This window comes from Rhinopithecus roxellana, chromosome 5 (assembly GCF_007565055.1).
Source record: "Rhinopithecus roxellana isolate Shanxi Qingling chromosome 5, ASM756505v1, whole genome shotgun sequence".
NCBI lineage: Eukaryota > Metazoa > Chordata > Mammalia > Primates > Cercopithecidae > Rhinopithecus > Rhinopithecus roxellana.
The window spans coordinates 67627398-67642850 of NC_044553.1; the positions used below are offsets into that span (position 1 = coordinate 67627398).

The 15453-nt window shown below is 46.3% G+C and overlaps 1 protein-coding gene across 2 annotated transcripts; it reads right to left on the reverse strand.

Annotated features, from left to right (window-relative positions):
- Nucleotides 1–9846: 9846 nt before the first annotated feature.
- Nucleotides 9847–15101, reverse strand: RPUSD2 (RNA pseudouridine synthase domain containing 2). Of its 2 annotated transcripts, none has more exons than XM_030931566.1 (3): nt 14640–15101; nt 12102–12398; nt 9847–10781 (listed from the first exon to the last, which is right to left on the reverse strand). In XM_030931566.1, exons 1-3 carry the CDS (start codon nt 15060–15062, stop codon nt 10047–10049), a joined length of 1455 nt encoding a protein of 484 aa, XP_030787426.1. In that variant the 5' UTR covers nt 15063–15101; the 3' UTR covers nt 9847–10046. The 2 variants fall into 2 exon arrangements, with proteins under 2 accessions (XP_030787426.1, XP_010358066.1); XM_010359764.2 differs by having other exon boundaries at nt 14457–15101.
- Nucleotides 15102–15453: the final 352 nt, after the last annotated feature.

The following is a 15453-nucleotide window of genomic DNA, read 5'->3' on the forward strand; positions in this document are numbered from 1 at the left end:
AATGGCCTCAGGTTCCCTGCCTCCAGACCCTATTCTCCTGCCTCACCCCCACCCCTTTGAGACCCCTTAGTTATTAATAGTGGTTACCTCCAGTGTAGGGGTAAGGGAAGGGGGCTACAATAAAAGTTTAAAAAGGATACCCTTTTTTTTTTTTTTTTAAGAGCCAGAGTCTTGCTCTCTTGCCCAGGCTGGAGTGCAGTGGCGCGATCTCGGCTCACTGCAACCTCTGCCTCCCAGATTCAAGTAATTCTGCTTCAGCCTCCTGAGTAGCTGGAACAACAGGCACACACTGCCACGCCCAGCTAATTTATTTTGTATGTTAGTAGAGACGGAGTTTCACCGTGTTGCCCAAGATAGTCTGGAACTCCTGAGCTCAGGCAATCCGCCCACCTTGGCCTCCCAAAGTGCTAGGATTACAGGCATGAGCCACCACGCCCAGCCAAAAGGATACCATTTTATAAGGACAAAAAACACCTTCAAGAACAGCCAGCTGTTAACCATAGCAAAGGCCAACTAGATTCAACCTGAGCTCCTTACAGGCAGTACCTTTGTCACAGGTTTTCTATTAACATTCTAGTGAAAGGTGAAGCCAGCTGGACTTCCTGGGTCAGTGGGGACTTGGAGAACTTTTCTGTCTAGCTAGAAAATTGTAAACACACCAATCTGCACTCTGTAAAAATGCACCAATCAGCGCTCTGTGTCTAGCTAAAGGATTGTAAATGCACCAATCAGCACTCTGTAAAAACGCACCAATCAGGTCTCTGTGTCTAGCTAAAGGATTGTAAACGCACCAATCAGCACTCTGTAAAATGGACCAATCAGCACTCTGTAAAATGGACCAATCAGCAAGACATGGGCAGGGACAAATAAGGGAATAAAAGCTGGCCACCCACAGCCCCTCCAGAATCCAGCAGTGGCAATCCGCTGGGCTCCCCTTCCATGCTGTGGAAGCTGTGTTCTTTCACTCTTCACAATAAGTCTTGCTGCTGCTCAATCTCTGTGTCCGTGCCACCTTTAAAAGCTGTAACACTCACCCAGAAGGTCTGTGGAAGCTGTGTTCTTTTGCTCTTCACAATGTCTTGTTGCTGCTCACTCTTTGGGTTCGTGCCACCTTTAAGAGCTGTAACACTCACCCAGAAGGTCTGTGACTTCATTCTTTTTTTTTTTTTTTTTTTTTTTTTTTTTGAGGCGGAGTCTCGCTCTGTCGCCCAGGCTGGAGTGCAGTGGCCGGATCTCAGCTCACTGCAAGCTCCGCCTCCCGGGTTCACGCCATTCTCCTGCCTCAGCCTCCCGAGTAGCTGGGACTACAGGCGCCCGCCACCTCGCCCGGCTAGTTTTTTTGTATTTTTAGTAGAGACGGGGTTTCACCATGTTAGCCAGGATGGTCTCGATCTCCTGACCTCGTGATCCGCCCGTCTCGGCCTCCCAAAGTGCTGGGATTACAGGCTTGAGCCACCGCGCCCGGCCTGTGACTTCATTCTTGAAGTCAGGGAGACCAAGAACCCACCCGAAGGAACCAACTTCGGACGCAGTACCCCCAGGAACAGCGTTTAATTAACACAGAGAGACCAATTACTTGATTAGTATGTGCAAGATAGAAGAACACACACACACACACACAGCCTGTTTTTTAGGCGTCTGCAGACTAGTGGAGTAATTGTAGTTAGGAACTCTTATTTTGTGTAGAGATCCTTTGCAGCAATGCCACCCAGTAGAACTTTGCTAGGTGATGGAAGTGTTCTGTATCTGTGCTGTCCAATATGGTGGCCACTAGACCAAGTGGATTTGAACACTGGGAATGGAGCAAATGCAGCAGAAAAACTACATTTTGTTTCATTTTTATGTTTATTTATTTAGAGACAGAGTCTCGCTCTGTCCCCAGCCTGGAGTGCAGTGGCGCGATCTCAGCTCACTGCAACGTCTGCCTCCCAGATTCAAGCAATTCTCTGCCTCAGCCTCCCAAAGTGCTGGGATTACAGGCATGAGCCACTGCGCCCAGCTTATTTTTATTTTTATTTTTTTGAGACAGAGTTTTGCTCTGTAGCCCAGGCTGGAGTGCAGTGGCGCCATCTCAGCTCACTGCAACCTCTGCCTCCCGGGTTCCAGCAATTCTCCTGCCTGAGCCTCCCAAGTAGTTGGGATTAGAGGCACCTGCCACCACGCCTGGCTAATTTTTTTGTATTTTTAGTAGAGACAGGGTTTCACCATGTTGCCTATGCTGGTTTCGAACTCCTGAGCTCAGGCATTCCGCCTGCCTCAGTCTCCCAAAGTGCTGCGATTACAGGCGTGAGCCACCATGCCCGGCCTGCATTTTATGAGATAGTCATTCTGTTGCCCAGACTGGAGTGCAGTGGCACGATCTCGGCTCACTGCAACCTCCACCTCTCAGCTTCAAGCGATTCTCCTGCCTCAGCCTCCTGAGTAACTGGGATTACAGGCACAGGCAACCATGCCTGGCTAATTTTTATATTTTTAGTAGAGACGGGGTTTCACCATATTGGCCAGGCTGGTCTCGAACTGCTGGACTCAAGTCATCCACCTGCCTCGGCTTCCCATGCATTTTAAATTTTATTTAATTTTAATTAAATAGCCATATGTGTCTAGCATTGGACAATGCAGCTTTAAAAGATCTGTTGCGGTATTAATATATAGACTCTCCTCAGAAAAGTATACACATATACAAAATTTTCCTTAACATTTCAAGAGATCCAGGGATCCTCTCAAGCCCATCCGTGTGTCTCTAGCTCAAGAACCTCTGAAATACTGAGAATAGGATAAACAGCACTAGAGAGGGTAAAATTCAGAACTGAGGAAGTGAGATAGAAAATGGACAGATGTTAATGCTCCCATTCAGAACCCTGGGATCCCAGAAGGAACCACACTAGGTGTGCCTCCCTCCTCCTCCTGTCACACAGAACATTTACCACATTGTTTACTGTTTACTTTCCCACATTGTGCTGGACATTCAGACTGTACACTTCATAAGAGTGGAGACCGCATTTGTCTTACTCACCATTATACACCCAGAGCCTAGTGTGAATCCAGCACATAGTTGACTCTCAAATATCTGCCATATGAGTCATTTTATTGGATACCTGATTCTTCCCAGTCCTAGGAGCCCACAGCTCCTGAGTTATGGAGGTTCTCAGTGATAAGAGGAGTTGGCTGGCTCATGGAATGGAGATAGGGTTTTCCTGAAGCTGAGCAAATACTCAGATCCATGAGAAGCCCGTATTACTGGGTTTGTTTCTATGCCTTGTAATACGAGAGCCACTCAAGGGCTTCAATAGGCCGGGTGCAGTGGCCCACGTCTGTAATCCCAACACTTTGGGAGGCCGAGGTGGGCGGATCACCTAAGGTTGGGAGTTTGAGACCAGCCTGATCAACATGGTGAAACCCTGTCTTTACTAAAAATACAAAAATTAGCTGGGCGTGGTGATGTGCGCCTATAGTCCCAGCTACTCAGGTGACTGAGGCGGGAGAATTGCTTGAACCTGGGAGGTGGAGGTTGCGGTGAGCTGAGATTGTGCCACTGCACTTCAGCCTGGTGACAGAGTGAGACTCTGTCTCAAATTAAAAAAAAAAAGGCCAGGCACGGTGGCTCAAATCTGTAATCCCAGCACTTTGGGAGGCCGAGACGGGCAGATCACGAGGTCAGGAGATCGAGACCATCCTGGCCAACACGGTGAAACCCCATCTCTACTAAAAAATACAAAAAACTAGCCGGGTGAGGTGGCGGGCGCCTGTAGTCCCAGCTACTTGGGAGGCTGAGGCAGGAGAATGGCGTAAACCCGGGAGGCGGAGCTTGCCGTGAGCTGAGATCTGGCCACTGCAGTCCAGCCTGGGCCACAGAGCAAGACTCCGTCTCAAAAAAAAAAAAAAAAGCTTCAATAGTAAGTGATAGGCAGCCATATACTAGAGCCCCAGGGTTAAATGCTCTCCTTGAGTGTCTCCTCCTCTTGTTGAATAACAGAATATGACTACCTTCTCTCAAATCGCCCCACTATCTGGAATTCTCTTATATCTCTAGTAGGCAAATTCTAACTCACTGTTAAATGCCTTTCTCTGGGAAATCTATGCTAGTACTTCCAGACAGAATTATATCGTATTTCCACTGATTCCCTTTGTCCTTGCACATTTCATCATGTGCGTTCTAACAGGGCAGGAGCCATCCATTCATCTCTGTATCCTAGCAATAAATAATGTTTGGCGTATACTAGGTGGCTAACGACCAATATGAACCACTAAAAGAATATAAACACAATTGCTTTCCCCACCTACACTACTTCTGCTCCATATGTTCTAGTCAAAGGCAATGGATTTGGTATGAATAAGCCTTTGTTATTCACCCTGAAGTTACCTGAAAACAAAAATCCATGGTTCTCTTTATGACTACTCCAACAAAATGGGAAATACGTGACAGGTGTACAACAGAAGGAACAGGAAAGAAAAGGTTTCTGCCTGAGCAGAGGTCAAAGGCTGTCCAGGCAGAAATGTAGGGCAAGAAACAAGCAGAAATGCAGGGCAAGGGCCGGGCGTGGTGGCTCACACCTGTAATCCCAGCAATTTGGGAGGCCAAGGTGGGTGAATCAGCTGAGGTCAGGAGTTCAAGACCAGCCTGGCCAACATGGTGAAACCCCCATATCTACTAAAAAATATAAAAATTAGCTGAATGTGGTGGTGGGCACCTGTAATCCCAGCTACTCGGGAGACTGAGGCAGGAGAATTGCTTGAACCCAGGAGACGGAGGTTGTAGTGAGCCAACACAGTGCCGCTGCACTCCAGGCTAGGCGACAGAGCGAGACTCTGTCTCAAAAAAATTTTAAAAATAATAAAAAAAGAAATGCAGGCCAAGAACGTCCTCAGTATGGTCAAGGGCATTTATGAAAAGCCCACAGGTAACATCACACACAATGGTGAAAGACTGAAAACTATCTGCCTAAGATCAGGAGCAAGACAAGGAGACCCACTTTCCCTATGCTATTTCTATTCAACATTGTACTGGAAGTTCTATCCATAGCAATTAGACAAGAAGAAGAAACAAAAGGCATCCAAATTGGGAAGGAAGAAGTAACATTATCTCTATTTGTAGATGATATGGATTATATATGTATAAAAAAATATATAATATACAGTATAATTTGTATATTATATAATATATATCCCTAAAGAATCCACAAAAAAAGCGAATAAACAAATTCAGCAAAATTGCAGAGTGCAAAATCAACATACATAAATCAGTCATTTTTTTTTTTTCAGAGACAGTATCTCACTCTGTCACCCAGGCTGGAGTGCAGTGGCACCATCTTGACTCACTGCAACCTCTCCCTCCTGGGTTCAAGTGATTCTCCTGCCTCGGCCTCCCGAGTAGCTAGGACTACAGGTGCATGCCACCACACCCGGCTAATTTTTGTAGTTTTAGTAAAGATGAAATTTCGCCATGTTGGCCAGGCTGGTCTTGAACTCCTGACCTCAGGTGATCCACCCTCCCTCCTCAGCCTCCCAAAGTGCTGGGATTACAGGCATGAGCCACTGCCCCCAGCCAAAAAATCGGTCATATTTCTATACAGTATCAATGAATAAATAATTAAACATGAAATTAAGAAAACAATTCTGGCCAGGCATGGTGGTTCACGCCTGTAATCCCAGCACTTTGGGAGGCCAATGTGGGCAGATCACTTGAGATCCGGAGTTCGAGACCAGCCTGACCAACGTGGGGAAACCCCATCTCTACTAAAAATACAAAAATTAGCCAGGCGTGATGGCGTGCACCTGTAGTCCTAGCTACTGGGGAGGCTGAGGAAGGAGAACTGCTTGAGCCCAGGAGGTGGAGGTTGCAGTGAGCCGAGACTGTGTCACCACACTCCAGCCTGGCGACAGAATGAGATTGTCTCAAAAAAAAAAAAAAAAAAAGGCTGGGTGCGGTGGCTCACGCCTATAATCCCAGCACTTTGGGGAGGCCAAGGTGGGCGGATCACAAGGTCAGCAGGTCAAGACCATCAGGCTAACACGGTGCAACCCCATCTCTACTAAAAATACAAAAAAATGGGCTGGGCGTGGTGGCAGGCGCCTGAAGTCCCAGCTACCCAGGAGGCTGAGGCAGGAGAATGGTGTGAACCCAGGAGGCGGAGCTTGCAGTGAGCTGAGATCCGGCCACTGAACTCCAGCCTGGGCGACAGAGTAAGACTCCGTCTCAAAATAAATAAATAAATTTTTAAAATAATAAATAAATAAAACCAAAAAACAGACAAATGGAACTGTATTAAACTTTAAAACTTCTATGCATCAAAGAACACAATCAAGAAAGTGAAAAGACAACCTATGGAATAAGAGAAAATATGTGCTAAGCATATATCTGATAATGAGTTAATATCCAGAATATACATAAAGGGCTCCTGCAGCTCAACAACAAAAAAATCAAATACGATTGGCCCTCCATGTCCATAGGTTCTGCATCTGTGGATTCAACCAATCCTAGATTGAAAATATTTGGGAAAAAAATCTATGGTTGCATCTGTACTGAACATGTACAGACTTTTTTCCCTTGTTATTATTCCCTAAACAGCACAGTATGACAGCTATTTATATGGCATTTACTTTGTATTAGGTAAAGTAAGTAAACTAGAGATGATTCAAAGTATATGAGAGGACATTTATATGCAAATAATACGTCATTTTATACGACACTTGAGCATCTATGAATTTTGGTATCTTGGGGCAAAGGTGGAAGTATCCTAGAACCAGTCATCCATGGATACTGAAAGACAATTGTAACTCAATCAAAAAATGAGCAAAGAACTTGGATAGACATTTCTCCAAAGATGATATAAAAATTGCCAACAAGCATATGAAAAGATGTTCTCAGTAATCATCAGAGAAATGTACCTCAAAATCACAATGAGATATAATCTCACACCCATTATGATGGCCACTATCAAAAAATGAAAAAAATGACAAGTGTTGGTGAGGACGTGAAGAAATCGGACCCTTGTGCACTGTCAGTAGGATTGTAAAATGCTGCAAACACTATGAAAAACAGTATGGAGGCTCCTCCAAAAATGTAAATTAGTATTACCATATACCCAACTATTCCTCTTCTGGAATTTCCTCCCATTCTGTAGGGTGTCTTTTCACTTTTTCGATAGTGTCTTTTGATTTGCAAAAGTTCTAATTTTGATAAAGTGCAATTTATTTTTTATTTCATTGATTATTCTTTTGGTTTTGTTATCTAAGAACCCATTGCCAAATCCAAGGTCTTGAAGATTTACCCCAGTATTTTCTTCTAAGACTTATAGAGTTTTAGTTCTCTTTATGTCTTTGATCTGCTTTCTGTTGTTTCATTTCTGTTTGTCTTTAGAGATGTGTTCTCTCTGTTACCCAAGCTAGAATGCAGTGGCACCATTACAGCTCATTGCAGCTTCAAATTCCTGGGCTCAACTAATCCTCTTGCCTCAGCCTTCTAAGTACCTAGGGCTACACCACCGCAGGCAGCTAATGTATTTATTGTAGAGATAAGGTCTTGCTATGTTGCCCAGGGTCTTCTCAAACTTCTGGCCTCAAGGGAGCCTCCTGCCTCGCCCTCCCAGAGTGTTGGGATTGTAGGCGTAAGCCACGGTCCTTGGCCTATTTTCAGTTATTTTTGTATATGCGAGCTGGGGGTCTAACTTTATTCTTTTTTATGTGAATACCCAGTTTTCCCAGCATGAACTGTTTAAGAAAAAAGAAATTTGTTTAAGACTATTCTCTCTTGGGCCGGGCGCGATGGCTCACGCCTGTAATCCCAGCACCTTGGGAGGCCGAGGCGGGCGGATCACAAGGTCAGAAGTTCAAGACCAGCCTGATCAACATGGTGAAACCCTGTCTCTACTAAAAATACAAAAATTAGCCAGGCGTGGTGGCATGTGCCTGTAATCCCAGCTACTCGGGAAGCTGAGGCAGAATTGCTTGAACCTGGGAGGCTGAAGTTGCAGTAAGCAGAGATCACGCCACAGCACTGCAGCTTGGGAGACAGAGCGAGACTGTCTCAAAAAAACAAAAAAAGACAATTCTCTCCCCCACTGAACAGTCTTAGCACTTTTGTCAAAAACCAATTGCTGGGCACGGTGGCTCACACCTGTAATACCAGCACTTTGGGAGGCCGAGGCGGGTGGATCACGAGGTCAGGAGATCGAGACCATCCTGCCTAACATGGTGAAACCCCCTGTCTACTAAAAATACAAAAAAATTAGCCAGGCATGGTGGTGGGCGCCTGTAGTCCCAGCTACTTGGGAGGCTAAGGCAGGAGAATGGCGTCAACCTGGGAGGCGGAGCTTGCAGTGAGCCGAGATCGCGCCACTGCACTCCAGCCTGGGTGACTGAGCAAGACTCCGTCTCCAAAAAAACAAAACAAAACAATAAAAAAAAAAAAACACCAATTGACCTTAGATGGGTTTATTTCTTGAGTCTTGATTTTATTCCATCGCTCTATGTCTATTCTTATATAATGACAGTTTTGATTTGCATTCCCTGATAACTAATAATGTTGAGCTTTTTTTTTTTCATATACTAGCTGGTCATTTGTATATCTTCTTTGGAAAAATGTCTATTCAAATCCTTTGCCCATTTTTAAGTTGGGATTAGTCTTTTTGCTAAGACTCTCACATCCAGAATATATAAAGAACACTTCCACTCAACAACAAAAAGACTTAACAACCCAGAATGAGATGCCACCTCACTCCTACTAGGATGAATATAATCAAAACAAAACAAATGTTGGTGCAGATGTAGGGAAATTGAAACCCCCGTGCATGCTGGTGGCAATGTAAAATGGTTCAGTTGCTGTGGAGAAGTTTGGTGGATTCTCAAAGAATTACCATACGACCCAGCAATTCCCACTGTGAGGTATATACGCAAAAGAACTGAAAACATATTCAATGTTCACAGCAGCACTATTCACAATAACGAAAAGGTGGAAACAACCCAAATGTCCATCAATTGATGAATAGATAGACAAAATATGGTATATCCATACAACAGATGATTCTGCCATTAAAAAAAAAGAATGAGATACTGATATATGCTACAAGTTGAAAAAACCTTGAAAACATTATGCCAAGGGAAACAGACACAGAAGGTCACGTTGTATCATTCCATTTATATAAAATATCCAGAATAGGCAAATCCATACAGAAAGTAGATTAGTGGTTGCCAGAGGCTGGCGGAAGGGGAGTGGAAAGTGACCACTTACTTAACGGGTACAGGTTTCCTTTTGGGAAATAGATGAGGTTACGGTTGTACAACACTGTGAATGTACTGAATGTGACTATGCTGTACATCTTAAATTGGTTAAATTTTTTTTTTTTTTTTTAAAGACCCTGTCCAGGGTCTGGAATGCAGCAGCACAATCACAGTTCACTTTCTTTTTTTTTTTTTTTTTTTTTGAGACAGAGTCTTACTCTGTCGCCCAGGCTGGAGTGCAGTGGCGCGATCTGGGCTCACTGCAAGCTCCACCTCCCGGGTTCACACCATTCTCCTGCCTCAGCTTCCTGAGTAGCTGGGACTACAGGCACCTGCCACCATGACCGGTTAATTTTTTTTATTTTTAGTAGACGGGGTTTCACCATGGTCCTGATCTCCTGACCTTGGCCTCCCAAAGTGCTGGGATTACAGGCGTGAGCCACCGTGCCTGGCCCACAGTTCACTTTAACTTTGAACTCCTGGACTCCAATGATCCTTTCACTTCTACCTCCCAAAGTACTAGGGTTATAGCCATGAGCCACTGTGCCTGGCCAGTTAAAGTGGTTAATTTTATGTTACGTGAATTTTACATCAATAATAAAAAAGCAGGAAGAAAACCAGACACAAAATATGTTAGAAAAAGGGATATATTTACAAACCAAAAAATCTCCAAATTCCCACTGTAAGGAGGTAGCAAGTATGAGCAGGTCTCTTTAGAAGCCCGACCTCACTCCTATAGAAACCCCAAGTACCAGCCCATGGGGTCAGCCCTTGCCCTATAGCCCATCCTTTCACAACCCAAGAAGCAATCCCTCCATTGGCCACACCCCTCAGTCTTTTTGCCAGTCATCCTGTGCCCAGGCAGGCATCGGTGAAAAGTACTCAAAGCCTGGCCCTTTATAGCGTAGGGCATGTAGGAACATCACAAGGTCTTTGGGCAAGGGATCCTGTCGAACCAGCCGGCACTCTGCACAGAGTGGGTCTGCCTCTTGATTCATGACATCTGTTTCAACTGCCTTCTCTGGTGCCAAGGCTATTGTGTCCAACTTCTGAGGGGCTGCCTCAGCTACTTCCTCCATCTTCTGGGCAGCTGCAGCCAACTCTTCCAGGCTGTCCTTGCCCAACTCTGAGGAGGGGGCCGTAGAGTCTGTGAGTCCTGAGGACAGGTCACCCTCACAGAGATCTAGCACATCCAGGCTCTGTTTGGCCTGGTGCTCTGCTACCAGGTCCCGTAGCAATTCCTCATCTGTCTTGGGAATGCGGCCGCCCCGGCCTCGGGAGGGACCCCAGGCAACTGAGTTGTAGATGGGGTCATTGAGAATGGGATGGCCCAAGAACTGAAGGTGGACTCGAATCTGGTGTGTGCGGCCTGTGAGTGGCCGGCACCGTACCACACTGGACTGGCCATTGTAGCTTAGCCTCTGGAACACTGTCTCACAGGGCTTGCCCCGGGTATCTACACGGCACACCCCTACTTTGTAAGACACCACTAAGATGGGTTCTTTACAGGTCACTTCCTCAGTGGGGAACTCCCCTTCCACCCGGCACACGTACTCCTTCTCCAGCTACATAGGAGGGAAGAGGGAGAAAGTCAGTACAAAGCCTAAATTCATGGAGTCCAAACCCGTTGTGGAGTGATAAGGACCAGTCTCAGAAGATTCAAACTCCAGTTCTACCATTTGCCAGTTTTGTGATCTTGGGTACATTACTTAACCTCTAAATCTGACTAACTCATCTAGAAAATGTGAAATTAGAAAAGCATTTACCGGCTGGGTGCGGTGACTCACACCTGTAATCCCAGCACTTTGGGAGGCTGAGGCGGGTGGATCACCTGAGGTCGAAAGTTGGAGACCAGCCTGACCAACATAGAGAAACCCCGTCTCTACTAAAAAATACAAAATTAACCAGGCGTGGTGGCATATGCCTGTAATCCCAGCTATCTGGGAGGCTGAGGCAGGAGAATCGCTTGAACCCGGGAGACGGAGGTTGCAGTGAGCCAGGATCGCACCATTGCATTCCAGACTGGGCAACAAGAGTGAAACTCCATCTCCAAAAAAAAAAAAAGAAAGAAAAAAAAAAAGAAAAGAAAACCATCTACCTCATTGGGCTGTGATAAGCAGTCAGTAAGTTAGGCTCTAATGTGCTTGATACTAAGCCTGGTATAGAGTATGCACTCAATAAATGTATTATGATTCAGATTCAGAATTACAAGTCTCAGGACAACAATCATTACCATTAAACTCTTCTACCCAAGCCTTTTCCAACTACATCTAGAATCTTTTCACCAAGCAGGCTCTCTCATAATCTTAAAAGCCTTGCTCAGCATTTTCTTATGTTAATTTATTTCTTTGAGACAGAGTCTTGCTCTATAGCTCAGGCTGGAGAGCAGTGACACGATCAGGGCTCACTGCAGCCACAACCTCCCATGGCCAAGCAATCCTCCTACCTCAGCCTCTCAAGGTGCTGGGACCACAGGCATGTGCCACCATGCCAGGGTAAGTTGTTTTTTTTTTTTTTTTTTTTTGTAGAGACAGGTCTCCCTATTTTGCCCAGGCTGGTCTCAACCTCCTGGGCTTAAGCTATCCTCCTGCCTCAGCCTCCCAAAATGCTGGGATTACAGGTGTGAGCCACCATGCCTGGCCTTGTCAGCATTTTAAAGCTTCAAAATAGCAAACTACTAAGAGAGGCAGTGTATGCCATCTCTAAAGATTTTTTGGAAACATATGAGATATCCTGCGTGTGGCACTTTAGGTGTTGACCTGCCTTAAGGTAGGAAGGATTGCCAGATAAATATGAAGGACCACTTTAGAACTCCGTGATGCCCTTTTGACACAGAGCATTCGTGAGCCCAAGAAGTGGCCTGTGGAGACAAAAGCCTGACTCACCTGCCGGTCCCGAACCTGCTCGTGAATTCTCTCAGAGACTGCAGCTGTCTTGGCAAACATAAGCACCCCTGAGGTAAGGCGGTCAAGCCGATGCAAGGGGTGTAACTCCTTCAGTTGGTGCTCCTTGCCTAGGATGAAGATAACTGTGTTGTGTCGGAAGCGGCCACAGGGGTGAACGGGAATGGAGGAAGGCTTGTCTACAACCACCACATCTTCGTTCTCAGCTAGCAGGCGAATGGCCTCTGCTGTGACTGGTGGCTCATGCCTGTGCACTGTGTTACGCAAGAAATCATTGTCCTGTCAAAGACATAGGTAATAAGTCAGCCCAGGGACCGCAGCCTGTAATCAGTCAACTTCATACCCAGCTTCCCCTGTTCCTTACTGACATGGAAAAATGGTGAAAGCACTTCTTGGGCAGAAAAGCAGTGTGCAGAGTGTGATCTCATTTTGTAAAAATATAGACACAGGCAGATAGCTGGCACTGAAAAAGTACTGGAAGGACATACGCAAAAATGTTAACTGTGTTATCTCTGGGTGGTGAGATTAGGAATATTTTTGGTTTTGCTAATTGTTATTTTCTCTACAATAAAGGTATTTTAAAAGTAAAATTTTTTAGCCAGGCGCAGTGGCTTATGCCTATAATCCCAGCACTTTGGGAGGCTGAGGTGGGTGGATCACAAGGTCAAGAGATCAAGACCATCCTGGCCAACACGGTGAAACTCCATCTCTACTAAAAACACAAAAATTAGCCGGGCATGGTGGCGGGCGCCTGTAATCCCAGCTACTTGGAAGGCCGAGGCAGGAGAATCACTTGAACCTGGGAGGCGGAGGTTGCAGTGAGCTGAGATCGCACCACTGCACTCCATCCTAGGCGACAGAGCAAGACTCTGTCTCAAGAAAAAATAAATAAAAATAATAAAGGTAAAATTTTTTTAATGGAGGAAAAAACCTCCATAAATCATCACTGACCACGATCTTGAACAAACAAAACTAAGGTTTAAGTCCAGGGATATGGGCTGTAGACCAGGATTTGCCACTCGCTTGCGACATGCTCTTGGGCAAGTCATTTATCCTCTCTGGGTCTTCATTTCCTGTGGAATGTGAGGGTTAGACCAGATCTGTGCTTTTAGAAATCGGGATAGGAGAGGGAATTCATCAATTTATGATATATTGACCCAAATCGCTTGATCAATGAAACAAGTTACTCCAAAACCATCCATTTCCCAAATGCTGTAATCGCCTTTTCTCCACTCACAACCATGGTAAACCAGTGTTACTGACAGGTAAACAGTGTTACTTCTGACAGGGGTGTCTGGTACCTCATACCTGTGATGGAATTTTAAAGGAGTCAAAGCACTGGACTAAACAATTCTAGTCTCTATCCCTGACATCTCACAATTCTATTAACATATCAGGCTCTACGTTAAACAGTTTAAGTAGTAGTTACAGGAACACAGGCTTTGGTAGTATCACTGTTTGTGGCCTTACCTTAGTTACTAAGGAAACTAAGTTTCCTTAGTTTCCTCAGAGCAATGGAGTAGCAATACCTACTTCACAAGGTTGTCATTAGAATTAGACGTTGGTGGACATACAATGTTTAACTTTGTGCCCAGCAAACAGTAAAGAGACATAAATGATAGCCCCTATTATTACTATTTGCATGGAGATCTACAACGCAGGGTAAAGTGATCAGTGCCCTTGCCACAAGACGGTGTTTAAAGGAATTATGAGAATTCCAACTTCTGTCCCTTGGAAACAAGGAAGCTGCCTTGAGGAAGAGGATAAACAGGCTGACTCCTGAAGCACAGAGCCGCTGTCCACTTGTGGAGGTGGGAAACGGGGGCTAAAAGAGTGTTCCAATTGAAAGAGAACGCTTTAGAATTGCCATGATTTTTTTTTTTTTTTTTCATTTTTTGAGACGGAGTCTCGATCTGTTGCCCAGGCTGGAGTGCAATGGCCGGATCTCAGCTCACTGGCACGATCTCGGCTCACTGTAAGCTCCGCCTCCCGGATTCACGCCATTCTCCTGCCTCAGCCTCCCGAGTAGCTGGGACTACAGGCGCCCACCACCATGCCCGGCTAATTTTTTTGTATTTTTAGTAGAGAGGGGGTTTCACCATGTTAGAAAGGATGGTCTCGATCTCCTGACTCCGTGATCCACCCGCCTCGGCCTCCCATAGTGCTGGGATTACAGGCGTGAGCCACCGCTCCTTGTCTAGAATTGACGTGATTTTAATCAAGTACCTATGCCTCACTAAGCCTAAAAAACAAAACAACAGAAAACAAAAACAACAACAAGAAAAAACCCTGCCCCTTTTCCTCTCCCGCTTCTGGCCAGCCCCATCAGGACTCCACCTTGAGCACGATGTTGAGATCCTGCACCGGCTTCTCGTTGAGGTGCAGGCGGCCCGCCCGGACCGCGGCCTCGTAGTAGGCCAGGGGCTGAGCTCGGAACTCGGTGCTGAAGACGTGCAGCAAGCTGTGGCCCACCCAGCGACCTTTGCAGTAGGTCCGGAAGTCAAAGTAATAGGGCCGCACCTTACGCAGGCCGCCCTCGAAGTAATAACTGGTTTCTGCAAAGTGCTCATCTCCGAAGCTCACCCCGGTCCGCCGCTTCTTCGGGGGCGGCACGACACGCTCCCCGGTTGCGCCCCGTCGCTTCTTACGCTTGCCCAGGCCCGGGGCTGCAGCCGAGGGATGCTCCCCGCCTACTGGGGCCGGCTCCACTTCCTGGCCAGCCGGCTTCGGGGACCCCGGGGTCGGCTCAACCCTCGCGTCGCCACCAGCGTCACCGTTTTGCTGATGCGGAGCCCTCAGCCCGCCCGCTGTCCCAACCTGGGTAGACAGTGTTTCTGCCATTGAGCCCTTAAAGCCACTCCAAGTCCTGGCAAAGCTAGGGCGCCGAAGGTCGCAGCGCCAATGTTCGAGAACCCCGAACCATCCGCGGCCGCCCAGCCACATAACCACGTGGCCCCCACTCCACTCCCAGAGTCGCAATCTGAGGACGTCACTCGGTCCCAGCGAATCAGGAAGGCCCAGTCCCGAGGCGGGGTCTGCGGTGAGTGAGCGAATTGAGTTGGGGTACTCGAGTTAAATTAGGTGAATTGAGTGAGCGTAGAGTTGAGAGATTGTAAATGTCTCACCAAAAGTGACCTTACTCAGACGTCTTCCTATTAGGGAGATACGACGTTATTTATAAAGGAAACCCTTGGAATTGCTCCGTGTAAGGCCACGGCAGGAGAAGGTCGTGTAGATTCCGAGTAATCCCTTGGGTCTGGAGAAACTCTTGAAAGGAGCTTTATTTAAGACAAAACAAAAACTAACCAGAATAAAGAGTGCTAAGCTCTGCGAA